The sequence below is a fragment of the Aulonocara stuartgranti genome, assembly GCF_965226115.1.
Source record: "Aulonocara stuartgranti genome assembly, chromosome: 14".
Classification (NCBI taxonomy): Eukaryota; Metazoa; Chordata; class Actinopteri; order Cichliformes; family Cichlidae; genus Aulonocara; species Aulonocara stuartgranti.
Window position 1 is genome coordinate 2,276,516 of NC_138950.1, and position 26,087 is coordinate 2,302,602.

Here is a 26,087-nt window from a genome sequence, read left to right on the forward strand (position 1 = left end):
GGAGCGAAAGTTTGATTCCCCAGCCAATATCCAGTAAGGGTCCTGGCTAGACCCCCCATGTGAAAAACCAAGCCCTGGAATGGCGCAGCTATGTCCGCAGCCTGGACAGAAAACATTTCACTGTATGTTGTACTCTGTATGATTGTGTATCCTGCAGCCATCTGAATATGGTACACTGGTCATGAAGGGATGGACATGGTCAGCAACAACACTCAGTTAGGCTGTTGAGTCTGAATGATGCTCAGTTGGTGCTGAGAGGCCAAAACCAACAGCATGTACATAAGATGCAATGTAGGATGCATCCAAGTTTTCATGACGTTTAAGGCAAATTCTGACCCACCGTCCAACATCCAATGTTGGTTCAGTTGTAGTGTTGGTTTTCTTAGTTGACACCTGCTGTGGATCATATGGATGCTCTTCTGCATACCTCAGTTGTAACAAGTAGTTATTTAAGTTACTGGTGGCTTAATTATAAGCTTGAAGCAATTCTCCCTTTCTCCTAGAGAACTGCTGCTCGCGGGATATTAGCTCCTTTTCAGACCATTTTCTGTAAAATAGATTTTCTGTGGCTGTGTGGAAAATCCCAGCCGATCAATAGCAGTTTTTGAAACACTCACATGAACGTCTGGGGGCAAAGAAGTCTTAAATCTTCGTCATTCCAATGTTCACTTTGAACTTCAGCGAGTTGTCCTGACCATGTCTACATGATTAACTGCGCTGGGTTTCTATCATATGATTGTATTAACAAGCAGCTGAATATGTGTATCTAATGGAGAGTGTCTGTGTATATAAAGGCGTCTTATTCCTAAATGAAGGAATAATTATTCAGCTGATCCCATTAAAAAAGTCATTTCTTCTCTGAAAGTGTTTTTATGGCTGAGCGGCGGAGAGGTGAGCGAGAGAGGCGGTGGAGCGACGCAGACGGAAACAGCCAGAACCGTCTGGGCGGAGAGAGAGGGAGGACTATATACAGCGGCGGAAGGAGCGCAGCGTCACAGAGGTGAGTGCTGCGGAGCTGCCATCAGACAAGAGAGAAGCTCGTCACCCACTCATCAACCAGCGGCTTGTTCTCAGGTAAGTAAAACACGTCAAAGCGCAGATTTGAGTCCGAGCTGAGCTTCATTTACGGGGTTTGGAGGCGACGAGACGATGGAGGCAGAGCAGGTGCTTTAGTGAGGATGACGATGCTGCGGAGGAAGGATGGAGAAAACAGCAGCAGCAGCTTCAAATCTCTTTAAAGTGGCTCCGGTGGGCTTTAAGCAGCCTGCCGATGTTTTCATTGTGTCACAGGGGCGTTTTTCCCGTCCTGGCCTTCACTGCGCACATCGCCACAAACGCGCACCGAGCCCGAATCCCAACATTTTCATCACTCAGCGTCAGAAACACGCTGCGTGGGGAGGAGACCGTGGGTTCGGGCATGTTCTGACTCGGTTTGCAGCGATTTTGTCTTCATGTTTGGTTTGATGTAAAATGGAGGCTGGGTGGAGGAGGAGGAGGATGCTGAAGCTGCCATGGCCTCCTTCCTCTCCTCCTTTCCTTCCTCCGCCTCCCACATCACGTGGCGTCTAACAGCTTCTAACCACCACAAACCCACACAAATATCGCGCAGCTGTCGCGTTATAAGCGCTCAGGTCTGCGTGTCGGTCAATCTGTAAAACGAGCTCTTTGCTGGGTAGAGCGGAGCGTTCCCAGTATTCCCAGTAAGAGATCGATCCTTCTCCAGTCTGCGAGCTGAGTGGGCCGATCTAAGAAAACACGGACATCTTTGAATATGCATGAGGAGATTTATCCATAATATGTTGGAAAGTATGGATATTTTAAATAGTGCGCAGCTTGCCATGTAATCTGTAAAAGGAGCTGTTTGTTGGTGGTAACAGAGCTTTCCCAGTATTCCCAGTAAGAGGTCGATGTTGCTCCAGTGTGTGAACTGAGCCGGTCGATTTGTGGAAATGAAAATATTTTTGTTCACGAGGAAAATTGGGGGAAATGTTCGTTTTGGAAAGTAGCAGTATTCTTCGACACTGTGTTGCAGGAAAAAGGAAAAGTTGCTTCCACGAGAAGACAAAAAAGTGAAAATACTTTCACGTGGTCAGATTCAAGGCTCGCTGGAAGGTCTTAGGAAAGTCGGAACATTATGGAACATCTGGAGATTTTAGAAATTTACTGGAAAGTTTGAATTTTTAGAAAGCAGGAATATTATGGGGGGGGGGGGGGGGGGGGGGCAGTTTGTTAGCTATTCCTTAAAATGAGCTTTTTCGGGGTCATATAAAAAATCCCCTGGAGTATATTGATGATAAAATTATTACTGGGAAAGGCTTTGCTGGGATGTTTTGGCTATAAGGAAACTGCTGAATGTGTTTGTTTTGCTAATGAAGGAACGTTTTGAACACAGGACAACGTGGTTATCTTTAAAACGGGAACATCTTGGACATCGTGGAGATTTTGGGAAATACGTCTTACGTGTCTGAACACTGATTTTCTCCTGATGGTGCACATAGAAAAACCCAGAAGAGCCTGTGACTGTGAACGCGTTTGTTCCTGTTTGAGAACATGGATGTAGCACAGTGGCCTTACAAAAGGTCAAAAGCGCCTCCTTAGAGGCGACGTGCTGCAGTTTGTACCTGTAGGGACAGAAACGCTTTTTGTTTCTCGGTGTCGTCGTCCAGTCAACAATAATCTGGAATATAATCCAAACTCATGTTTATTAACACAGATGATCTCTGTTCTCAGAATGCTGAGCGTGGCTGTAACTTTGGTGCTGCTCAGGCTTTCATCAGGAATCTCTCATTTCTTTATTTTTGTTTCAGTAAATCTACATGAAGTTGTGTTTAGTACATGTGCCATAAACATGAAGTGAATACATGTAACATGTATGTGCGTGTCGCCTTCACTGGTCCTAAATCAGCCCGGATCATTTGACCTGGAAGCGAGGCGTCTGAAAACAGGAACCTCGTTAACACAGCAGAGAGCAGCAGCTGAGCTTATTTTTAGGAGATTCATCGGGATGCTTATGCACTTCACCTGTGTGTGTGTGTGTGTGTGTCCACGCTGACTCGTAGGGTCGTGTTGCGTAACCTCGATCGTGGCCTCAGCTGAGTCCTGTTGTCGTTGTGTCCCGCTGGGATCTCAGATTACATAAAGCACTGATAATGAGCTTAATCAGAGAAGTCAAACCCACTAAATGGTGCACAGAGGGAAGTGTTTATCCCGCTCATGCTTTTCAGGTCATTTTCACGTGTAAACAGCCCACAGTGACACGTTCAGGCCTGTTCTGGAAGATTCTGCAGATACATGAGATCCATGGCGTGCATAGACTGCACGGCTGCGTCGCACAGACATTTGATAAATAACGTGAAGAAATAAAGAAAACGCTGCCTTTAGCGTTTGAAAGCAGCCTAAACCTAAACCAGCACACTCTGCATGATGCTGACTCAGTGATGGATGCAGTCGGATGGATGTCAGCATCGTGTCCATTTGCTAAAGTGGATTTAATCCAGTCAACAGCTAATGATGGGCAGCAAGGGTTAGCGTTAGCCCTCTAAGCCACTGTGCAGTGGGTCAATTAGCCTGCTTTCAGCTCTTTCCTCTCTCTCACACACTCACACACACACCCTCTCTCTGGAGTTATACTTAGCGCTCGTGTTGTGATGCTGAATGGAAACAGAGACAACAAGACGCTGAAGGAAAACAAACCTCGGCCGGTCTCAGCTGCATCCCGGCCACGCCCTCGTGGCGGAGCCGTGCGGTGGTTCGGGCCGGGAGCGGCCCGAGTACAGCACAACAAACTGCTGAAATGTTGTGTTACTGGCAACAAACTGCGTCACTGATTGAATCTGTTTATTTAAAGTCATTCTGCAGCAGAAACCTAAAGTAAAGCTGTTTGAAGCGCGTCACAGCACAGCTCAGAAACATAATGTGGTGCTAGTGGAATAATTATGTAATTACAAAATGTAATTATTGAGTAAATACCAAGTAATAACTAAGCTCGAGCCCAGTATTAGCAGTAGGTTTATCTGAGTAATGTTAGTTTCATGTAACAGCACAGTAATAGAATTCTAACCGTTTGGATTCAGGTGTGATGTTAAGATGCAGACGGTCATTGTCTTTATGTGCTGCCAATAAAGCTTTATTATGAGTGTTTGTGCACAGAACATTTGAAACATCACACGGAGCAGATTTAGTCTGAAACAGTAACCTCACCTTAGATTCAATCAAACATCTGAAAGGTAAAGATTTTCTGTCTTTTTGGAGCAAAGAAAATGAGCTTCTATGTGACGTAGCAGCTGAATGTTTTCAGGTTTTCTGTTTCATTTGTTTCTGGGGGAAGTTTGGATTTCCTGCTTTGATCTGTGTCCCGTGTTTTGTGGCTCTGGTTTCGATGATGTCGTGCTTCTTATGACGAGGTCTGTATCGCGATGTCCTGTGTTCTGGTTCATATCATGCTTATTATCTGCAGCAGTCTCACCCGTGTCGCAGTTTTGGACTTCTTGTGGTTGATTCTGTTTCACAAAATGCGAATATTAAACCAAACAAGAGGGGCAGTCATTGCAGCTAGAAGTCTTTCAGGTCACACGAGACAATGTGACAGAAACAGAACCTCAGTCCGCAGGAAAGCAAAGGAAGCAGCTCCTTTTAAAGACTCAGTGTCAGTTACAAAGACGGGGTGAGGGCACGCCAGCCGTGGCTGTTAGCACACACCTGTCTTCTCTGATCAGACTTGTACAGTCAGTCAAAAAGTGTGAAGGCCCAGCAGTCTGATGGAGTAAAACATCAAGAAAGGCTGTGAAACCTGGTTCTTCATGAAGGTCAGTCAGACTGGATGGTGTCCTGACCGAGGACGTAAGGCTCCCTGAATCAGGGATGTCCTTAGTTATTAGTATTTACTACTCACTGACAGTTTGTGCTCTCCAACATCCAGCTTCCTGTTTCAACCTCTGCTTGTATTCTCATTAGTGTTTGAGGAGCACAAACGCTGAGAATTCCTGAATAAAATGTGAGCAAAATGTTGTTTAAAGGACAAAATAATAGAAAATCTCATGAAAATCTGTTACTGCGTCCTCTCTGACAGGCCCTGCTGCAGAATCCCTCATCATGACAAAAGAGGAGAACCTGGAGGTGCAGGAGAAGGAGAGGCACGACCGGGAGGAGCAGGAGGAGGGGAGGGTCCAGAGAGAGGAGGAGGAGGCGCTGACTGAAGAAGAGGAGGAAGAAGTAGAGGAGGAGGAAGAAGAGGAAGAGGAGGAGTATGAGCTAGAGGAAGAGAGGGAGCAGGAGGAGAGGACAGAAGTGGAGGAGGATGAGGAAGAAGAGCAGCAGGAGGAGGAGCGGGAGGAGAGAGAGGAGCGCGAGGAAGAGGAGGAGGCTCCGGCCGAACCGGAGCCAGAGCCCGTGTCTGTGTCCGAGTACCAGAGTCCGGTTCACGAGCCGCGGCGCCGAGCCATGGTGCACCCGTCCGCCCAGGCACCGCTGCCCAAAGACTACGGTACGTCATACCACCTTAAATTCAGACACCTTAAATGCTGCCAGTCACGCTGTTAAAGTGGAGACTGCTGGAGTCACAGCTCACTGTCAGCACTCACAGTCTGACTGATCGGCCTGTTGTATTGATGACAGCCAATCACTGTTCAGTAAGCAAATCACCGCAGTTCACGGAGCAGCACAGCAGAGGGCGCTCTCAAGCTGACTTTTACTCTTTCAGCATTAACTCCTACTCTGTGCACTTCCTGCTCCCTAGGGGGCGCTCTGTGGAGCTGTAGAGCAAAAATATAAATGTGAGGTAAATGTTTGGTCCCGACAACAGCTTCACTTTAATTTTTAGATGTTTCTCACAGGTTTCTGTTGTATCTGAGTATTACTGATGTTACAGCACCACAAGCTGCTTAATGGCAGCTGCCATTTTGATTTGGGGCGTGAAGCAAACAGCAGCAGAGACTGTGTAGCTGCATCACCTTCAACCACCGCAACCAGCTGCTTCTTCTTCTTTAACTTCTAACGTCCGGTTATCTTTTGGGAATGGGCGCCATTGAGGGAGGACGTCCTTTAGTGACCAATCAGCTTGCATTAGCAGAATGCATTTTATAGATAAAGTTACACATCGGTGGTATTTTATTTCAGTCCCATTCATAAGACCTTCTCCATTAGTACCTACTCGGATCCACTGATTTTCCATTACAACCCAGTGTGCGTGCTTGTCGTCATAGCAACATATCTGCATGTCATGACATGACTGCCACAACAAAGGTGGACGTCGAGGTGATGATATACCTGCTGCTCAGTCTGTGGCTTTTCTCACACTCTGGATCACGGCGTCGTTTTTGTAGCCGTTTCCCTCGTAGTCAAGCTTCAAAAATGGTGGTTTGGATTTTCGTAAACAATCGAGTGACGCTACTGACCAGCCAGTTGGTGGGATGAAGTCTGACGATGTCACATTTTAGTACCTGCTCGGATCGCTAGGAACCCCGAGTGAGCAGGTACTATGACTTAATGGAAAACCCTGAAAACTGTAGCGAATCGTGCTGAGTCGATCGAGTAGGTACTAATGGAAAAGGGGCTATTGAGGACAAGCTCATGAGCGCCCCCTGCTGTGCCTCAAGATGAATATGCAGCTGATTTCCTTCATTGTTATTAGCAGGAAGTGGAATGGCTCTCCCGGAGCTGCTGACAGTGAGTCGCAGTGGGGCAGGTTGTCAGGCTGATGGCAGTGAAATAAAACCCTCCTCAGAGCTGCAGAGCCTGCAGGAAGAGAAACTGCAGCACTCGCAGGTTATTTCTGATTTGATGACGGGGACAGATTCTTCTTGGTGTCACCGTCTGGAACCATCTCCTGCCTGCTTTCCTCGCTCCTTTCCGTTTACCTTTCTTTGTCTCTTTAAGCTCATCTGTGATTTCTTCCTGTTTGCGTGCAGTGTTCACCTTCTTCGACCCAAATGACCCGGCCTGCTTGGAGATCCTCATGAATCCCCAAACCACGGTCCCTGAGCTGTTCGCCATCGTGCGACAGTGGGTTCCCCAGGTGCAGCACAAGATTGACATCATCGGCAATGAGGTGAGAACATAAAAGCAAAAAGAAAAAAAAACACTGGAAAACCTGCAGTTCCTCTAACGTCCACTAGAGGCTCCAGCAGTGAGTCCGTCCCCACAGACTCCCCTGTTCAAACTTTACAGCAGAAATAAACACGTTTACAGTCTGATGCATAAAAACTTGCTGCTTTCTACACATAATTTCCTGATTCATACATTCATAGTTAATTTTTTAATAACTTCCATTAGGCTTAAACTTTGGGGCTCATGTCTCCGTTTTTGAAACCTCGGCAGTGCTGCAGCTTCTCTTTCAGCCTGCTGCAGTCCTCTGTGTCACTGGCTTAAAGCCAACACTGATTCATTGTCACATTGACCCAGATTCAACCCTCTGGACACACACACACACACACACACACACACACACACACACACACACACACACACAGTGATGTCTCTCTGAGCAGCTCTTGTCAGGCTCTTAAAGCCTGAATGCTGAAAGCTTCTGTTCAAAGCACAAATTATGGTCCATGCAATTAAAAAATACAGGCTGGGAAGATTATTTATTATTGATGATTGATAACAATATGGAGGCTCTTCCATGTGATAAAGTGCTCTCTGCATCAGACACCTGTATGTGCACTTTGATTGCATCACCAGCAGCGTCTCAAAGGTTGTTGCTGCCGTTACTTTATTTTTAGTCAAAAGTGAGAAGAAGCTGCTGTGCCAAGTTTTTAGCAACCATGGTGACCAAGGCACAGATACCATGTAATTGTTGCTAAGCAACATGCAAATAACATCCTAGAGAAGATTGGATGCGCGGGCCCCACAGCTGGACATGCTGTTTGTCAGATCACTGCACTGAAAATGCTCCAAAGCAAACCTAAAGCAGCAGCATCCATGTGCATCATCAGGCCCATCCGCTCACCGTAACCTAAACAATTATTTAAAGAAATCCATCCCTTAGGGAGGGGAAAGGTTTATGAAGGGGGCATATCTGTACAGACTTTCTGTAATGGTCACACTGGCAGCAGCGCTGCACACAGAGAGATGGTGATAATGACCCAGTTAAAATGGCTGCATGGAAACAGGAGGCAGAGCAAGTGGTGCAGAGGGAGAGGGAGCGATGGAAAGTCAGTGAGGCTTCACCGTGACTCAGCGTGAAGCCGACTCAGCCTGGAGGAAAGAAAAACAAGGAGAGAGCGGCACAGCGACGATCGCGGAGAAGAAATCAGCCAACGAGCTGGAAGGCTGGCGGCCAGCACGGCCAGGATGTGAACTCAGGGTTTTCCCACTTTAAAGTTTATTATACAACCATAACATCACATGTAGGAGCGATATACAGATGTTAAATAAAATATTATAAATGTATCCTCAGCTATCTGCCCCTCCTGGCTTTATTTAACGTTTTTGTTTAGTGTGACAGGAAAGTGACGCCTAAAAATCCAGAAAACTGAAAGCCTGATATCAATAACTGCTGTGTGAAAACCAGAACATGCTCTGACACGATTAAAAAACCCAGAGTACAAGTGGCTCTAAACAGAAAGGGAAAGTTCCAGAAGCCTGCACGTGCAGATATCAGTTTGTAAAGTTTTGATGTGAAATCTCTGGTCAGGTTACCTGTAACTGTCTTTCCTCCGTCTCAGCTCCTGAAGCGTGGTTGCCATGTGAACGACCGCGATGGTTTGACCGACATGACGCTGCTTCACTACAGCTGCAAGGCCGGAGCGCACGGAGTTGGTAAGTTACTTTATTTGATACTTATTAGGGAAGCATCGGTCTAGAGGTGCACCGACCGACCGACCAGAGACCAGGATCAGACAGTTCCTGACTTAATTAGCCTGTTTCATATGCAGCATACACACAGCGATGTGTTCAAATACTCAGTTGCAGACTCACAGGCAGGTCGTTAGTGTGAGGCTGTTAGCGAGCTCTTCGCTGTGAGTGATGGAGACAATAGACCTCGTAATTCACCCTCAGCCAGTTAACAAAGTTATCCAAACCTCAGCCGCAAGCTAGCAGCCTCGGTATGAGCAAAGGATCAAGGCGGCTACGAGCAAAACTACAGAGACGAGTGAAAAACAGAAAAAAAGTTGCTGGCTCGGTGACGTCGGGTGAGGTCGGGTATCCGGCAGCAGCTCATTTCACTTCACTTTCAGCACTTTCATTAGTTCAGTAGTTTAAGTGAGAGAAACTCTTGTAACTCACCACAGTTCATGTTCAAAAAGGTTCTTTAATTATGAAGAAAAGCTGCTTTTTGCTTGTAAGGCTGTCAGGTTCTTAGAGACATCATCTAAGTCAGCAGGACACATTTGGAAAACTGGAGTCAGTGCGTCTCTGTTAATCATCCCAGAATAAATATCTGACAAATGACTCTAAACGCTGATATCAGCCCAGAATATCACAAATCTTCAACTTTACCATCCTGGGTCTAACTCGACGTTACTGCTGATGACTCTGACTTCACCCACGAGAAAATAATAAAAGTATTTACATATTTTTCCCATAAACCTTCTGTGAAGAGTTTGTGTTATTACCTGTGAAAACTTGGCCCTCAGGGGGTTGAATTCTAATAATCACAAATCACATGAAACAAAAAAATCCCAACAACACACCAAACCAACTTCAGTCCAAAGTCTCAAATCCTTCCACCCTCGATTCAGAAGAGATTTTGCTTCAGGAGGAAGAGCAGAGGGGCGATCCTTGTTTCAGGTCCCACGTTCCTCTAGTTCGTCCTGATGTAACAACTGGGAATAATGCCGACTCGAGCTCTCACGTGGTTCCAAGTTATTGTACAGGGCAGCTGCGTGGACCTGCTCTGGGGCGGCCGGCGTCTGTGCGTGTGGTGGATTCAGCTCCTCCGCGTCTTAGTTTCGTCCTCATTGTGTGTGCAGGCGACCCGGCGGCAGCGCTGCGTCTCACCACTCAGCTGATCTCGCTGGGCGCCGACGTGAGTCTGAGGAGCCGCTGGACCAACATGAACGCCCTGCACTATGCCGCGTACTTCGACGTCCCGGAGCTGATCCGAGTCCTGCTCAAAGCAGCCAAACCCAGAGGTAATTTCTACACCAGGCAGTATTTTAGTGGTCGTTCTGAAGGTAACAGGAGGTGAGACTCTCCTTCCGTGTTCTCCTCAGTCCTGAACTCCACATGCAGCGATTTCCACTATGGTACGGCTCTCCACATCGCCGCCTCCAATCTCTGCCTGGGTGCAGTCAAATGTCTGCTGGAGCACGGAGCCAACCCCACCGTCCGGGTAAGGACAGCTTTCCTTACTTACTACTGGGGGCTAATTAAATGGGCTCATCTCCAGCTCCATGTTTGTTTGTTTTTAATTCATGAATTAACGTAGCTTTGCATAATTTTCAGTTCAAAGTAATCCTTCTTTACCTTGTCCCGGTCCTTGGTGTAGACCCTCAGTTCTTTTTAATTCTGTAACAAGCCTTTTTAGCTTCTGCCGAGCTCTCCTCTGATTGGCTGATCCAGTCTGTGAAGGTCTGAACTGCAGGTGGAGGATAAGGATAATAAGACTGCTTCAGCTCCTTGAGTTTTTTGTGCTGCTGTTCCTTTAAAGCTGAAATCCAGAGACCCTTAATGGTGATTTATCGTCTCAAATCTGACTTTCTGACTTGTTTCTGCAGAACGATAAGGGTCAGGTTCCAGCAGAGGTGGTTCCCGACCCAATGGACATGAGCCTGGACAAGGCGGAGGCGGCAATGGTGGCCAAAGAGCTGAAGCAGCTGCTACTGGACGCCGTTCCACTGAGCTGCAATCTTCCCAGAGCCACGCTGCCCAACTACGACAACATCCCAGGAAACCTGATGCTGGCCGCTCTGGGGCTGAAGCTGGGAGACCGTGTGGTGCTGGACGACATGAAGGTCAGACACGCTGAGATCAAACTGGGATAAATGGATTGACGGACATTGAAACAACAAATGTTCTGTATTTCTGCATAAACATGACCTAAAACATCACGGTCCTGAACCTCTGAACATCCACCAGGTCAACAGTGACCTCTTTAGGGTTAGAGGTACAGTTTGGTTCACGTCTACTCACTTACATGATATTTGTGCTCATATGCAGACTTGCAACAAAAGACCGAACTCGTGTAAGAGACTAGATTTGGAAGGTGGCATCTTCTAGTTTCTGAGCCGGTGCTTGTTTAGCGTGTCGCTCACATGCAAACTACCCCTAAGATGTTCTGTGGCAGCCTGGTGGATGGAGGTCAAGGAGACTCAAAGAGATGTACAGGAAATTACATTAAAATGTTAGATTTGTACTTTTTAATACTCCAGAGGGTTACAGGTATGTGGACCTTTGCTTTGGATATTTGCTGTGAGCCACCTCGTGTATCAAAAACTACAAACGACCTTTTCAGGCAGCTGTTGAGGGATTTGACTCCATTCCCAGGTACAGGCATCCTCAGCTCTGAGAGGGAGGGGCTCTGAGTCAGGACTTCTTCTTCTTTGTAGGATGCGATGATGGTTCTTGTGTTGCTGCACGGTTCAGTTCACAGACAGGTCTCCTGATATTTTCTGCTAATTCTAAGTCAGAATTCATCGTTTCATTGATGATGATTGATTGACCACCATGCTTCACTGATTAAATGACGCTCTTATGGTTGAATGCAGCATTTTCTTTCTTCTTATCGAAAGCCAGAAGTTGTACTTTGGTGTCAAAACTCTCATTCCAGTTTCCCTCCTGCCTGGAAACTAGTTTTGTCTGGTTTTTGGAGCAATGCTCTCCAGGTTAGTCCAGTGTTTTCTTGATGTTCACCTGGGGTTTCACACCTGGATTGATCTGGGTTGACATGTGGAAGGGATCGGTGGTTTGGAATTTGCTCCGTAGGTGGATTTTCGAGCAGTTTCTGCAGGATTCTGTTCATCTGGACGTTTTCGGTGGGAGAAACGTTTCATCATCATCAGGTGACGTCTTCAGTCTCAGCTGACTGCAGGTTTCAACCTTATAAACAGGACATTTGCACAGTGACTGAAACCTGCAGCACTGAAGGAACAATGGCTTTACTTGGATGAGTTGATGTTTCTCCCACTGAAAAGTCTAAATCCCAACGAACATATTCAACAGATTTACTTACCTGGATGATCGAGCATCAAGTCGTTATTTTTGGTCGGCAGATTTTCAGAAACTAGAAGATGTTACATTTCAAATAAAGTCTTGTTTGAATTGCAGTTTTTTATTAACAGCTTTTACATTTGGGCGTTTAAAATAGGACCCTGTAGCCTTTGGGGGGGGGGTTGCCAGTGGATGTTAAGAGGTTAATCTGATCGGCAGTTTCTTTTTAACAACATGTAAACAGCAGTGTGTGTGTGTGTGTGGTGGCAGTTTGTCCTTCACACTGTGCTTCTTGAGCTCTGAACAGTGTGTTTTCACTGTGCAGCCCCACAGAGACCAGAGCAGAGACGACAGCCCGGCTGCAAAACGCAGACAGGTTGGTTGGAGTGGCTGGATTGTAGACTAACTGAAGTGACTCACCACGCTGCCAACATGTTGTCTTCCTATGAAATCACCGTCACTCCATCTGTAGCGTTGATGTCACGTTCGTCCCTTTCATAAAACACAGCAGCAGACACCCAGACTATCTGCCCCCATGCAACCTAACCAGAAAAAATCTCTTTTGCAGTCATGCTCCGAGAGTGCGAGAGGTCACCTCTGACTCCGCCCTCTCTTTTTGTTTCTGTGTCTCTCAGGCTGGCACTCTGAGGTTTTGTGGTACTACAGAGTTCGCCAGCGGGCAGTGGGTCGGCGTGGAGCTAGACGAGCCAGAGGGCAAGAACGATGGCAGCGTTGGCGGCGTCCGCTACTTCATCTGCCCTCCGAAGTTAGGTGAGAGATTTGTGGTTTCTACAGGCGAGACAAAGACTCCTTTCATTTTGTTCCCGTTAGCTGAAATCAAGTCACCGTGTTAAGTAGCGTATTCTAGGCGACTTTTCCCAGGATTTTTCCAGTTGCTCCGGGTTCTCACAAGTGAGTTCTGATCTGCTCCCCATTGGATGTTCCCAGAAAACCTCCAAAGGGGAATCAGACAAACCTAACTCAAGTTTAGTAATACTTCCTGAATCTGCAGGAAGTGACTGTGGCTCTTCAAGACCTCCAAGCTTTAGAACATCCAGCGAATCAGTGAATACATCAGAGAACGTGACATCTAAAGACGTCATATCTCTGTTCATCAAAAGCATCACTAAAAAACACAGGAGGCAAACACGAAGAGTCCTTCCCTCATTTCACCGTTTAAAGTCATCTCCTTGTTCATGTTCAGTCGGCTGTCCCTGCTGCAAGTCCTGGTGTGAGCTCTTTGATTTCATCGTAAACAAACTCACTGACCGACTGTTCTTGTGGAGGCTTTTGGTGGAGAAGTGAGACTTCTGGAGGAGCACGCTCGTCATCTTTCCAGCATGGAAACAGGAGTTGTTGCTGTTTCTCACTGCGTTGATCTACTTCTGCCCTGCAGGGATTTTCGCTCCAGTTTCAAAGATTTCCAAATCTGTGGACCAGACGCCTTCATCAGTCACCTCCACCCCAAGAACACCCCGCATGGATCTGGCCTCCCGCCTCGCAGGAAAGACCAAGAAGGAGAAAGAGAAGAAGGAGAAAGAGCGAGAGAAAGGTAACCGAGCTACAGTCTTTGCTAATAGCTTCATTCGATTAGGTTTATCTGTGCTTCTCATCAGTTTTGTTCTGCATTCTCAGCCCAGAAGAAGAAGGCTTCAGTAGCCAGTCTGGATCCAGAGGGAATGAATGTGGAGGTCGGAGATCAGGTTCTGGTAGCCGGACAGAAGCACGGCATCGTTCGTTACTTTGGCAAGACAGACTTTGCTCCAGGTGCGTTTGCTGATCCTCAGTCGGTTCTCTGAACTGTGCACATGTGGATACTTGTAGGACTGTGTTGTCTGTCCTTCTCCAGTCCGGAGAAACTTTGCACTAATCCTGCAGAAATGCTTATCAGACAGAGCAGCTGTGACCGGATCTGTGTCCCTGCAGGTTACTGGTTCGGTATCGAGCTGGACCAGCCCACAGGGAAACACGACGGCTCGGTGTTTGGGGTCCGCTACTTCAGCTGCCTGCCCAAATATGGAGTGTTTGCTCCGCCCTCCCGTGTCCAGAGGTGAGGATATGTCGAAGGTACCGTGATGTTTTAGTGTGTGTAATAAATGAGAATGGGGAGATAATCAGCTTCAGGATTAATTAGCTCAGAAATTCTTCCAATGTTGGAAATGAAAAAGATTAAATATATGAAAAAAACTGAAAATACAGCAGAGCATTAAAAGCTGTGGAAGCTTGGCGGGAAGCTTCAAAGTAACCAGGACGATGTGACATTAAGGCTTTTTAAAATCTTTGATTCCTGAGCGACGCCTTAAAAGTCGCCAATAAACACTGTTGTTGTCAGAATCGGAGGCCCTAAGGACGGCTCACAGAACGACAGCTCCACGGTGAAGAAGGTCCACCAGATCACCAGTAAGTGACGACCATAGTGTTTTATTATCATTCTTTACCCCTGAAAACCGTATTTGTCTCCTTGTTCTAACAAACGTTGTGTGCTTGTGCGCTGCAGTGTCACAGCCGAAGCGTAACTTCAACACGATGCGTTCTCCTAAAGACCTCACGTCTGAGAGCTCCATATCCAGGTCAGCCCTGCTCCGTCACATTACAGTCCTGCGCTCTTTGCTGTTCGGCTTTCTTGGACTTTTTGACAAGAGGAAATTTTGGAAACGGTTCAATTTGAGCTTTTAAAAGAAAAGCAAAATAAAACTGTTTTCACCTTTTTATCAAAAGTCCAAATAAGTCCAGCAAAGCAGGCAGGATTAGACTTACTGAACCCTGCTCTTCCTCCTCCTCCTCGTCTCCTGCAGGCTGCTCTTCTGTTGCTGGTTTCCGTGGATGCTGCGCGCTGAGATGCAGTCCTAACTACGCCCTTCCTCTTCTCTCTTCTACTCCACCACCAGATCAGTCTCTCCGCTGTACTTGCTCTCCATCTTCTACTCCTGCTTTCACCGACTTTCGCCGTCGTCAGTCAAACTTCTCGTGGTGACCCCGTCCCCCTCCTCTCTTAATCTCAGCCCAGAACCTCCTAATTTAGCCGTTCTATAGCAAAATCTATAGTGCCTTGTATCTGATCAAAACGTTCCGCATTCCTTTGAAGAAACCGAGAATCCGATTCCTCCAAAAAACCCAACCTTTCACGTCTTCTCACCTCATCGTCCCAGCTCGGTATTTGTCCGTGCTGTGCTGTCATTCGGGGCCTAACAACAACCACCAAACGTTCGTTTGTGCTGCTACGTGCTTTTGTTTTTGCTGCTACTAGCTTTGGGTCTTAAACAGATTTTGTCATTAATGCTAAGCTCAGCACAAGCTAGCTCAAACGTGGACAATAATGCAGATATTCAGCCTGTGCTTTGTGGTTTGGCAGATGTGTTTGTTAAATTCTCAGACACTTTCTGCACAAATGAACAAGAGCAGCGCACGAGAGCTCAAACAGTTTGTGCAAAATAAGTTTGTCTGCTCGTCTGAGACCAAGAACCTCTGCCGTCTCCGCTTGAGTTAAGATGTAAAAATCCCGAGTGCATGGAGGGAAAATCCCAGAAAACATCCCGACTCCAAACTGTTTGAAACTCAGAAGTGAAAACAGGGTTTTTACTTGAACGCAGCCAATAATTGTCTGTAGGAGAGTTTATTTCCACTGCTGATGTGTGAGATAAGTAAGTGGTTCTTGGCCTCCGGGTTGACTCGCTGTATGTGGAGGAGTGTGGATGCTAACATTTAATAACAAGAAGAAGCTTTATCTTTAATTTACATTTTTCCATTTTTCCTGACCACAAAGAACAGCTTTGATGTTTATCCTGCTGTTTGTCAGCTGTTAATCTTTAAAGGTACTTTTAGCAAACGTCTGGCAGGAAATGCAACGCACATTTTCACCACAAGGTGGCAGCGCTTCATCTGAGCTCCAGTGTAGTTTTCCACCAGCACTACAGTCGTCTACATGCACAGAACGATTTTTGTGCTCCAATGAATAAAATAAGTCTGATTAGCAACATTTGTACGAATGTTGAGCTAATTTTAGAATTTCTCGTGAGCAGTTTAGGTCCACCTGGTGGTCGACAGAGGTATTACATCAATTTGCATCTGCAACATAAATGTCTTTGACATAAAGGCGCAAGCTGGTTTATTTTTTGAAGGATTGAATCTGCTTTTGTCCAAGAATTCTTTACAAAAAGTACCTTTGATTATAGTCACTGCTAATCAGCGTACTGCCAATACTCGGACACTAATAACAGGCTCCAGTTGTAATCTGTTAACCATAAACTGCTAACTGACCCAAACCGTTGACGTTTCCGGCCCCATTTCATGAGACTGTCATGTCTTTATGTTGCCTCTGAACACGAGCTTCAGTTCCAGCTAAATGTGATGTCCAGTCCATTCAGGGTAGAATATGTCTTTGTAATATTAAGCGTCCCTTCATCAGCGCCTCCATTTCGAGGTTTTTAATGACCTTTACTTAAAAGTTTAACCCCCAAACGAGCTCCCGAGTCCAAATCTTTGATCTTCCTCTGACCCTCCTCTCTAGCTCCTCTCTCTCTCCATTTAAATAAGACTTTGGTATCTTTTGTGAATGTGAGCATCCGCGAAAAGAAAAACACAAGCTAACCTAAATGTGTGCTTAATGGTAAATCTCTGCATAACTGAGAAACAGCAATATGTAAACAGTGTACCTATCTCTGTGTGGAAACGTTTCCTGTGTTAATGTCTCGTTACACTCTGTGAGCACTCGATACAGAGAGATGAACACACTCGCGCTCGGATGGCCGAGGCTGCTGGGGCGAGCACAGAGAATAACCGGGCAAGCGAAGGGATGAAATCCATCCTCAGTTTTGATCCAAGTCAAGTGGAAAGTGACCCAGATGCCACCAGGAAGACCGTGGAGCGTATTTGGTGAGGTCAGATCCTCAGTTTGTGCTGCTTCATTATTCTGTTATCTGATTCTTGGACGGAGCATTCAGATCTCATGAGCAAGACCGGGCAGATTTGGTAACTTGTTTCCAGAGATGTAAAACTTTAAACTATGAGAATTATGAAATATGACCAACCACCTTCCTGCAAACACTGGTTGAAGGTCATTTTAGAGAATGATGAGGTCGTTAAGAGCCTTTGAGGCGGGGCTTGCCGGTTTTTCTCTCCGTGTGCTCTGCAGCCTCGGCCAAAGGAGACATTTGTGGTTGCTCGTGCACACTGCTGTGGATAATGTCCTGTTTGTGCTCGTGGAATCAGCTTCAACGTTATACTAACGAGAACTGCAGTGCTTTTGCTTTTCCACTCACCGGGCGCTCAGTTTAACTCAGTCAGCTGCAGGATTTAGTCCATGTGGTCACAAACCTTTCATTCCTGCTTGAACTTGACCTGAGCCTCGCCTCTGAATGACTTAACCAGACGAGCGGTAGGTTGAGTCATGTCGCGTTCCCCACGGACACAAACTGGTGTCCTGGTAGGACTGTAGTAAATTTAAGCTGCTTTAAGGATGTCCTGAAATCATCATGGATGAGATGAACACAAAAAGTCAGTCCTGCATCCATCGAGTTGTTGGAACCGTCCAAAAGTGTCCTGAGAAGCAGCTTTTTGAAAAATGGGACTAGACGTTCGAGCGATGTGCAGATGACTTACTGCTTTACCTTCACAAATAAATATCACAGCCACAGCCCAAACAAGCCAGACGAACCGGAGTCAGTCCACGTGTCGTATTTGCATCTGTTTATAGTTTCACTCTGGAAATTCATCGCCACAAGTCAGCTGTCGTAGCACGGCGTTCAATGCTGAAGCTCCACCCAGTCGGGCGAGCGTTAGTGGACCGCAGTGATGGTGGAGGTTTGTCTTTGTACAGTAAACGTACAGTAACAGTACAGTCGATATGTCGGTTTGAACGTAGCGTGCTGTGTAGATGTGGAGCGTCACCAGTTATTAATCTCACGCTAAAGGAAGCGTTACAGACGTTTTTATCGCCACATATTTTCACTTTGGTTTCTGTATCCAAGGCCGTTGCCGCTCCTTTTGCCTGATTTAGCTCTTTAACTACAAACTCTCACTTTGTCGTTTTTGTTGATTGGATTTCAAACATGCTTTTACTTTAAGATTGGTTTCCTTACTTTGAGGCAGCAGGAATGTTTGAAATTTTGCATCCTTGTCGAGATTCAGCCACTGAAACTCCGTCACGTCGTAGCCATCATCTTCTCCTAATCGAAACCAAAATGTGACTGTAAATTAAAAATGTTCTAGAAATGTTTCCACTTTTTGGTTTCAAATGAAAATCCTGTTTGATGCCTTCATCGCCCACGTTGGCTTCGTTTCTCCACACTTCAACAAGATGAGATGACGTTAAATACATGTATCCTGAGAATCGTGATCAGGGATGCACCGATCAAACTTTTTCAGCTCCAGTGTGGTAGCCTGGCTTTGGGTGTCTGCTGATATCGAGGACTGACCCAGGAACAGTCTGGAATGAGGAAGCAGTGATCTTTACTGATCTTTACTGATCTTTACTGACCTTTACTGGAAGCTGGAGCCTGAAAGTGAAAATTTAAAAGCAAAGAAGAGAAACTCCCGTTAGCCTCGTTATGAGTGTTGACGTTGGTCCACCAGAGGGCAGCTTCCCTGATGAAACCAAACAAAAACAAGATTATGACAATATTATCTTATTAAAGACTCACAAATACAACAGATATTCAGGAAATCTGTTTGTATTTCAAGTGTCTGGAAGACAAAAATATCATTGGTTGAACTGATTTGTGCGTCGCGTCTGTTACTTTAGTTTCCTTTGGTCCTCTCGGTCTGAGTGCTCCTCACATGCACGTTTGTATCATCCACAAATAAAAGCTGTTTGCATCGGAGGTGTGAAAAGCCTCAGAGTTGCTTTCCTGTTGGCTCCCTCCATGCTACACCACAGCTGACAGGCCCTTGCTGATGGGTGGTGTAAGCTACATACAGCTGAACGACTTGTTGAAGTGTTCGGCGTCAGACTGACAGACAACCCAAATATCCGATCAGTGCATCCGTGATCACGGTTGGTTCTGGAGAAGCGTTGTTATTATGTCGTATGAGCACAAACACGGCGATCGTCTCTCATCTTCCACAACTCAAGACGAAGCTGAGTCAGGAGTTTATTGTCAGTCGCCTCTGTGATTTCTTTCCTCCTGATGTGAAGCCGGGAGCCGTTGGACAGTTTTAGCGGCTCAGCTCTTGTTTGCAACACAACTTCTCTGCAAGCAGATTTTCAGAGCTGCACTGACGCCAGCGGCTGCTTAAAGGAAGGAAATCAGTCACGTTTGGATCAGCAGGAATGGAAACTGTGATTTGTAGTTAACTGAGAGAGTCGGTGTCCTTTAAAGAAGTGACGGCTGTCTGATGATGTAACGTCGAAATCACAGAAACGAACTCGGCACTGCTCGTTTCAACATTCGGAGTCTGAAGATTATACAGTATATAGCCTATATTTTGATAACTTCACTAAGTGTACTTTTTGTTCTCTGGTTTTGTAAAGTGTGCGTGTGTGTTACTTTAGTCCATGTGTGTGCGTCACTCCTGTTTTCAAAGTGTGTTTAAAGCCGACGGGCGCGGAAGCAGAAACAGGAGAGAAGGAGCATCGACGTCTTCTTCCTAACAGATCCTCACTGCATGCTCTCTCAGTATTTTCTCATTCGGGGTTTTCAGTGTATCTTCTCATCCATCAGCATGAAAATGCTTCTAATAATAACAACTATGAATATAATAAAGATTTGATGTTTTTCTAAACCTTCTGTCTGCTGGACTTTTTATCTGCGTTCAGATAAAATCAGGTGAAACAGTAACTAATAAAACTGATACATTTATTATCTTTTTTTATTTGACTCATCAGACTATAAAAGGATTCACACTGACACCTTGTAGCCAGTTATCAGAGCACACCCACAAAATCTGCAGAGTGAAAATGATTTATATGCATATTTTTAAATTTTAGACAGACAATAAGTATAAATAAATTCATACTTGCAGCATAATTACATGTTGATTTTAGTTTGATGGGGATTCTTTGTGCTTCTTTCTCCCCGTGAGCTCCTCCGTGGCTCACACAGGTGTCTGTAGACCTGGGGTATCAAACATGAGGCCCTTTGGAAAATGTGAAGGAGGAAAATGATTTTGGATTTTAAATGTGGTTTGTTTGTTCTCTGACAAAGACCTCACCCACAGCCGTTTATAATACACCAAAGAAATGATAGATTTCTGTAATTTTACACATTTCTTACAATTTAAGCAAAGGTTTAATAAAAAGAGTTTACTACATTTACTGCAGCAACATTTCTCTGTCACAGACTGTCCTGTGTGTACCCTGCCTCTTGTGCTATGGTTGCTTGGCCAGCCTTGTGTTACTTAGTCTCCAACAAAACGACGTCACGTAACAGCTTGTTTTACTCCAGAAATATGAAGACCACAATTAAAAATGATTAACAGTGACACCCAGTGGCCAGTTTTCAGAACACACTTTCCTCTCGTCACAGTCTTCGTCGCTACTACCCCAGTCATACCGGGATTTTTCGTTTTTATGGGCCGATGGGGTTTTATTTCTTTTCTTTTTGTAACGGGATAAATGAAAGGTGGTGGATTGGCCAGTTGGTCATGATCGACTCTGGGCTGGACCAATTACAGCCGAGGAGGTCGAACTTTAAAGTTGAGGTGAAGAGGAAAGCGATTTGTCCCCGTTCCTCTTCAGCTAGAAAGTTGCTAATTCAATCATGAAACTGATCAGTGATCAGCTGATCAGCTTTTCTCTCTGCGCCAGAAAGAGGAAACCAGCGGATGTCGCGCTAAACAACAGCAGCACGTTTGATCAGCTGATGTTAGAATTTATTTAATATTAATTTCTAGTATCAGCTGATGTTTGCTGGAGCCACAGCTGTAAAACTGCTGGTCATGATGGTTTGGTTATGTGGTGAGAGGGAAATATGAAGATGAAACCAGGAGATGTCCTTACTGAATCATCAGAGCTGTGATGGAGAAACAGGTTTACCTTTCAGGTGACATGAATGAGTTGAAGTTATGAACTGTTTCTGAGAGACAAATAACACCAGGATCCTTTTTTATGTAGCTGACAGCTGGTAACTGTGCAGGGGCGGATCTAGCAAAGTGTTGCCAGGGGGGCATGTAGGGCATTAACAGGGAGAGGGGGGCACAAAGAAATACTTTTCTTTCTTATTCTCATTTAAAATGTTTTGCTTTTACTAAATAATTATCTGAATCTTACAACCAAAGTTTTCATCTGATTAAAATTTATAGAAATCCATTATTGTATTCAGTAAATATTAAGCCTAGTATATATCCTAGTAAGTTATAGTATCCTTTCCTTTGGGAAGGTACCACCTGTGCAGTCTGCAATTCTGTTGAAGAAAGATGTTGAATCTATTTAATTACTGGAGAAAAATAACAGATTTCTGTGCATTTGTTTTATATGTGCATTAAATTAAAAACGTTTTTGTCAGTTAAGCATCTTGAGGCAGAGGGTTCCCTATTTTTCTTTTCTTTTTTTGCTGGGAGTTGGCAACCCTATTAGTGAGGAATATGTAATCATAAATTAGGTTGTTTTATATTTTTAAGTACTGTCTAGAATAGCAGAATAGTGAGGACGGTGTAGGTTTAAGTTTATTACAAAGGCTTTATGGCTTTTCCTATAATACCACGGTGGGCCGGTCACTAGTCAAAATGCCCGGGCTGATTTTTTTGTCCCAGTCCAGCCCTGCAGTAACACTACCTGTCATGTGTTCCTGAATGTGCATCAATACAAAGAACATTACAAATCATGTTACTGATTCTGTGAATAAAGGCACAAACACACAGAACTGGATATTATGGATTTTAATCATAATTCCATTTATTTTCATAAACCTCTCCAAGTTACAAACTCTGCTTCAAAGGTGCGTTTTTTATTTTTATTTTTGAATGCTCAAAGAAAAAGAAGAATTTTATAAATTACATTTTAGGTCAAACAGTCTGAACGAAACATTTCATCATTCATTCTTCCTGAGGTTCATCGTGGTATTGAGACAAGGCTCAGAAATGTGCAGCGTAAAGTCTTTTCGTGTACTGCCACCAGGGGGCAGTGTCATAAATAAGGGTCGTGTTCCTACTGGCCATTAAGAAGAATGCAGGTTTGAGGGTGAACAGCAGGCGGGCAGTCTGGGAGGTGAAGATGTTCTCGGAGAAGAAGAGCGAGCTTCACTGACGCTTCCTCCGAGCTCTGCGGTTCTTAAACCACACCTGGAAACGAAGGAGACACAGAGTTAGTCTCGTGATTCTAATATGCGTGCGCATTTCGGTCTGAGAGGACAGTGCAGCTTACGAAAATATAACAGTTCAGTACCAAAACTGTAATCTTGAACTACAAACTGCAATCTTAGTGAAGTACTAATCCTTCACAGGTCTTCATCTATTAGAAATACCGGGTAAAGGTCTAAAGTACTCAAACACTACAGTATGTTGGAAGGCATGAAGGTACCTAACGTTTCAAAAGGCCCAATACTGAAAACTAGTAACCAGTGTAGTATCAGTACTGGGAACGTTAAAGGGATTCAAAGGTACTGGATCACCGTAGCACCGTCCATCTTCACTGATAATAAGCATTTAAAAGTCTTCGAACTTTTCCAGGCAACTATTTTTTCTCCTCTTATTTAATGAGTCAGTTCTACAAAACATGAAACTTCGGCTACAGCACGAGTCAAATTTAGTCAAAACAATTAAGTCAAATTTCAGGAACATTTCAGTTTCCCCATCAGTGAGTCTGCTGTCATTACATGCACCATTTACAGCGCCTGCGCATGAGACATTTTTTGTTTTTTCCGTTTCAAAATGCAGAATCTTAAAATTGTTAAATAATAACATAAACTCTGGTTTAATGATGTTTTTCTAAAAAGTGAATTCGTATGTTGTTCATTCCCTGGCTGCTCTGTGCGCAAAGATTAAAAAAAGGCCTTTGTGTTTAATGTATGCATGTAATAAAATACCCTTATTATTTTTAATTACTTGAGTCAAAGTAAAATGGAACTTGGGAGCCTTTTGTGTAACTTGGAGGGATTTTACGCACGGACGGTCACTTGTTCGTTCCTCACGGCCTCCTGACAGCCTCACACCCCAAATCAACATGTCGGACTCACCCTGACGGTCTCCTCGCTCAGCCCGGTGCGCCTCGCCAGCTCGGCACGAGTCTCCACTGAGGGGTACTCCGTGATCTCGAACAGCGCCTCGAGCTGCTTGATCTGACTGTCAGTGAACACCGTCCTCACCCGGAACTTGTGAAGCGACTGCGGGGGCACCGCCGAGGGCTGCGGGTATCCGCTGTAAGCCGCCAGAGGCTGCATATCTGGGGAGGAAAGGACCAGAAATGCTTTTAGCGAAGAAAGAATCAGACAAAACAGAAGCATGAATATCACAGCAAACACATCCTGACTGTGACTAAATCCGAAAAATAATAAAAGTTTCCCATTTTTAAAAAAAAGAGTCTCAAAGTTTTGGTGAAGAAATAAAACTTGAACTGTGAGAGTCTCTGCTTACCGGCACGGTTTTGGCTGAAGTGCGCGTAAACTCCGGGGTTTGAGTAGAAGTGCTGCTGATGGACAGCGGGTCTGTACAGCGGGAATCGTTCCTCTCCGAAGCTCATCTCTCTGCACTGCTGGCAGCCCATCGCCTGTAACGGGACCTGGACCGGCAAGGGAGCTCTGACATTGCCGATGACCCCCCGGTGATACCCGTTCGGTGGAAAGTCCTGCAGCGGCGGCCTCGGGCCGAGCTGCGGGGAAAGGATGCGCTCGATGCTGAAGTCCGACACTCGGCCTCGGTCCATGGTTTCTCTCTGTGACCCGAGAGCTCCAGCGTCCACCTTTAAACACCTTCTGCTCTTTAACATGTTAATCAGCTCCTGAATTCAGACATGAGAAGAAATCTGGACTTTGATTTGACCCCTGACCCTTTGATGGTTTGAAGTGGACGATGACTGACAGCAGCTTCTGTAATGGGTGTGTTACCTGTAACTTCAAAGAGCTCCTTCATCAGTGATGGCGCAGTTTTAGTTGTTAATGAAGTTTTTGATTAAAAGTTCAACTTTTGTTTCACTCTGAAAAGATGAAAGACTTTGGATCTTAATTAACCCCAGTTTGTAAACGTCTCAGAGACAACAGCCAAGACTGGAGCGAATCAAACCCTCATAAATGTTAATGAAACCACATTATGTAAAAACCCATAGTGTACGAAAGACACACTTCTTTACATTTGGAAACTGTTTGGAAACATTTGTGTAAGAACAGAATAGTTTGATACATACGAGATTTACTTTTCATCTCACGACGTTTTACATTTAAATCCCTTTAGTTCCGTTTGAAAGACCAAAACTCCTCTTTATTCTTTAGCTTCGAATATGACTTAAATATTCGAGATATGTTTAGTAAGTAAATTTAAAACGGGTCTTTTACCGTAAATTATCCGTATTTTGACAAACATTTTAAAATACAGGAGAGAGGATCATCGTTTATGAAAGCAGGCAGAGCGAATAATACTGGAAAAAAACTTTAAATGGTTTTTTATCCATTTTATTTTTATTAAACACTCTAATAAAATTCGTTTATTTATGTTTATTTTTATTGTATTTATCTTCCGTCACACAAGCAACCAGATAATTATTTATTTTTTTATCTACTTAAATGAACATTCTTGACAATGTAGATGATATTTAGATAGATATTTTTGTTGTATTTAATAAGGAACGATTTATTTAAAATTATTTATTTCATGAATTTCATATGTTGTATATTTATTTCATTCTTTATTTTTTTATGTATTTATTTCTTGCAGTGTGTGCTGGTGACCACCAGATGTCGCCGCAGTCCAGTTTTAGTTACATATACAAATCTGCTAACAGGCAGATGGGCCTCCTGCACTGTTAAAGCTTTTAGGTTTTTTTTTTTAAAGAAAAGTTTAATAAGAAATAAAAACGGTCACGTGGTTCCGAGAGCATGAAAGCTCTGGAGTGAAACCAGCGTGTTTGTGCATCGCTGCTTTCATCATGTGGAGATTTCACAAACTGGAGACATCAAAGCATCAAAAGCTCGATGAGCTTTTCTCACTTTTTTTCTGGTTTGATCATCTTAAGTCCAGCATGAAACCCAGCAGGGATCCAACACTGAACACAACCATAAAAATAAGGTTCAGCGCCTCAAACTGCTCTCAGACATTAGTCTGATAAAAGTTTCCATCAGAGGTTTAGAGGAGCTGTCATGTTTGTATATACAGTTCAGAACATTTTACAGTTTTAATCACAGGTAGAAAGCAGCGTTTTATTGGCCTCATCACGTCAATCTCATCTTACATACAGGCTAATAAGACCCCTGCATGAACAGGACAGTGAAGGAAGATCAATCAGTAATCAACAGCAGATCAATGACTTTCCTCTCTTTGAAGTCTCCTCCTCAAATCTGAGGGATCGTTAAGAAATGAAAAGGAGAAACTGACAGTTAAAGAGCAACTTCTCAAAGATCAAAGGGAACATTTAAACCTGTGCAGAGTTTCTACAGAGATTTGATAAGATAGAGACAAAAACCAAGTCAGAAAAGCCTGGATTAGAGTCTAGAAGCTGAGCTTTTTAAAACTGTGTTTTAAATCACATTTAAAGGGTTACTGTAACATCCAGAACAGTAATCACAGCCCAAAACACAAAAAAGAGGAGTTTGATCAAATAAAATATGATCAAATAAAGTAGCTCATTAAAGGAACAATACAAAAAGTGCTCACCGTCTGTGTAAAGTCTGAATATTATAGAGGACGACAAAATGCTATAAAATAATAAGGGCTCTGGTATTTCAACTGGAGGAAGGTTAGAAATATAGCTTTAATATGCAGCTTGTGTTTATATCAGGGGAGCAGATTTAATTGGTCCGTTCACAGAAAGCTGGATTTGTTGGCTCCTCTGTGTTTTCTTCATTAAGTGAGCAGATAAAGTTCTGCAGATGACCCTCGCGTGGCTTTGGACGTGAAACTCAAGCTGTGAAGACACA

The 26,087-nt window shown here is 44.5% G+C and overlaps 2 protein-coding genes across 3 annotated transcripts; one reads left to right on the forward strand and one right to left on the reverse strand.

Moving 5' to 3' along the window:
- Positions 1-763: 763 nt before the first annotated feature.
- clip3 (CAP-GLY domain containing linker protein 3) lies at positions 764-15,320 on the forward strand. Of its 2 annotated transcripts, XM_082502165.1 has the most exons (15): positions 764-1,074; positions 5,069-5,482; positions 6,906-7,045; positions 8,664-8,757; positions 9,912-10,073; positions 10,155-10,273; positions 10,659-10,895; positions 12,416-12,466; positions 12,726-12,861; positions 13,487-13,642; positions 13,726-13,857; positions 14,017-14,140; positions 14,423-14,490; positions 14,588-14,660; positions 14,886-15,320. In XM_082502165.1, the coding sequence occupies exons 2-15, from the start codon at positions 5,092-5,094 to the stop codon at positions 14,938-14,940; spliced, it is 1,938 nt and encodes a 645-aa protein (XP_082358291.1). In that variant the 5' UTR covers positions 764-1,074; positions 5,069-5,091; the 3' UTR covers positions 14,941-15,320. The 2 variants fall into 2 exon arrangements, with proteins under 2 accessions (XP_082358291.1, XP_082358292.1); XM_082502166.1 differs by lacking the exon at positions 12,416-12,466 and having other exon boundaries at positions 766-1,074.
- Positions 15,321-22,209: 6,889 nt separating this feature from the next.
- dharma lies at positions 22,210-24,020 on the reverse strand. Its single transcript, XM_082501820.1, has 3 exons — positions 23,596-24,020; positions 23,199-23,404; positions 22,210-22,305 (listed from the first exon to the last, which is right to left on the reverse strand). Exons 1-3 carry the CDS (start codon positions 23,945-23,947, stop codon positions 22,264-22,266), a joined length of 600 nt encoding a protein of 199 aa, XP_082357946.1. The 5' UTR covers positions 23,948-24,020; the 3' UTR covers positions 22,210-22,263.
- Between the last annotated feature and the right edge of the window lie 2,067 nt (positions 24,021-26,087).

Bases quoted from the DNA above. Each gene is read 5' to 3' on its own strand.
- clip3 (XM_082502165.1), top strand. From the start codon at position 5,092: ATGACAAAAGAGGAGAACCTGGAGGTGCAGGAGAAGGAGAGGCACGAC. The intron at 5,483-6,905 runs GTACGTCATACC...GTTTGCGTGCAG, and splicing joins ACCGCTGCCCAAAGACTACG to TGTTCACCTTCTTCGACCCA. The intron at 12,862-13,486 runs GTGAGAGATTTG...TCTGCCCTGCAG, and splicing joins CATCTGCCCTCCGAAGTTAG to GGATTTTCGCTCCAGTTTCA.
- dharma (XM_082501820.1), bottom strand. From the start codon at position 23,947: ATGTTAAAGAGCAGAAGGTGTTTAAAGGTGGACGCTGGAGCTCTCGGG. The intron at 23,405-23,595 runs GTAAGCAGAGAC...TTTCCTCCCCAG, and splicing joins CTTCAGCCAAAACCGTGCCG to ATATGCAGCCTCTGGCGGCT. The intron at 22,306-23,198 runs GTGAGTCCGACA...CTTCGTTTCCAG, and splicing joins TGAGCGAGGAGACCGTCAGG to GTGTGGTTTAAGAACCGCAG.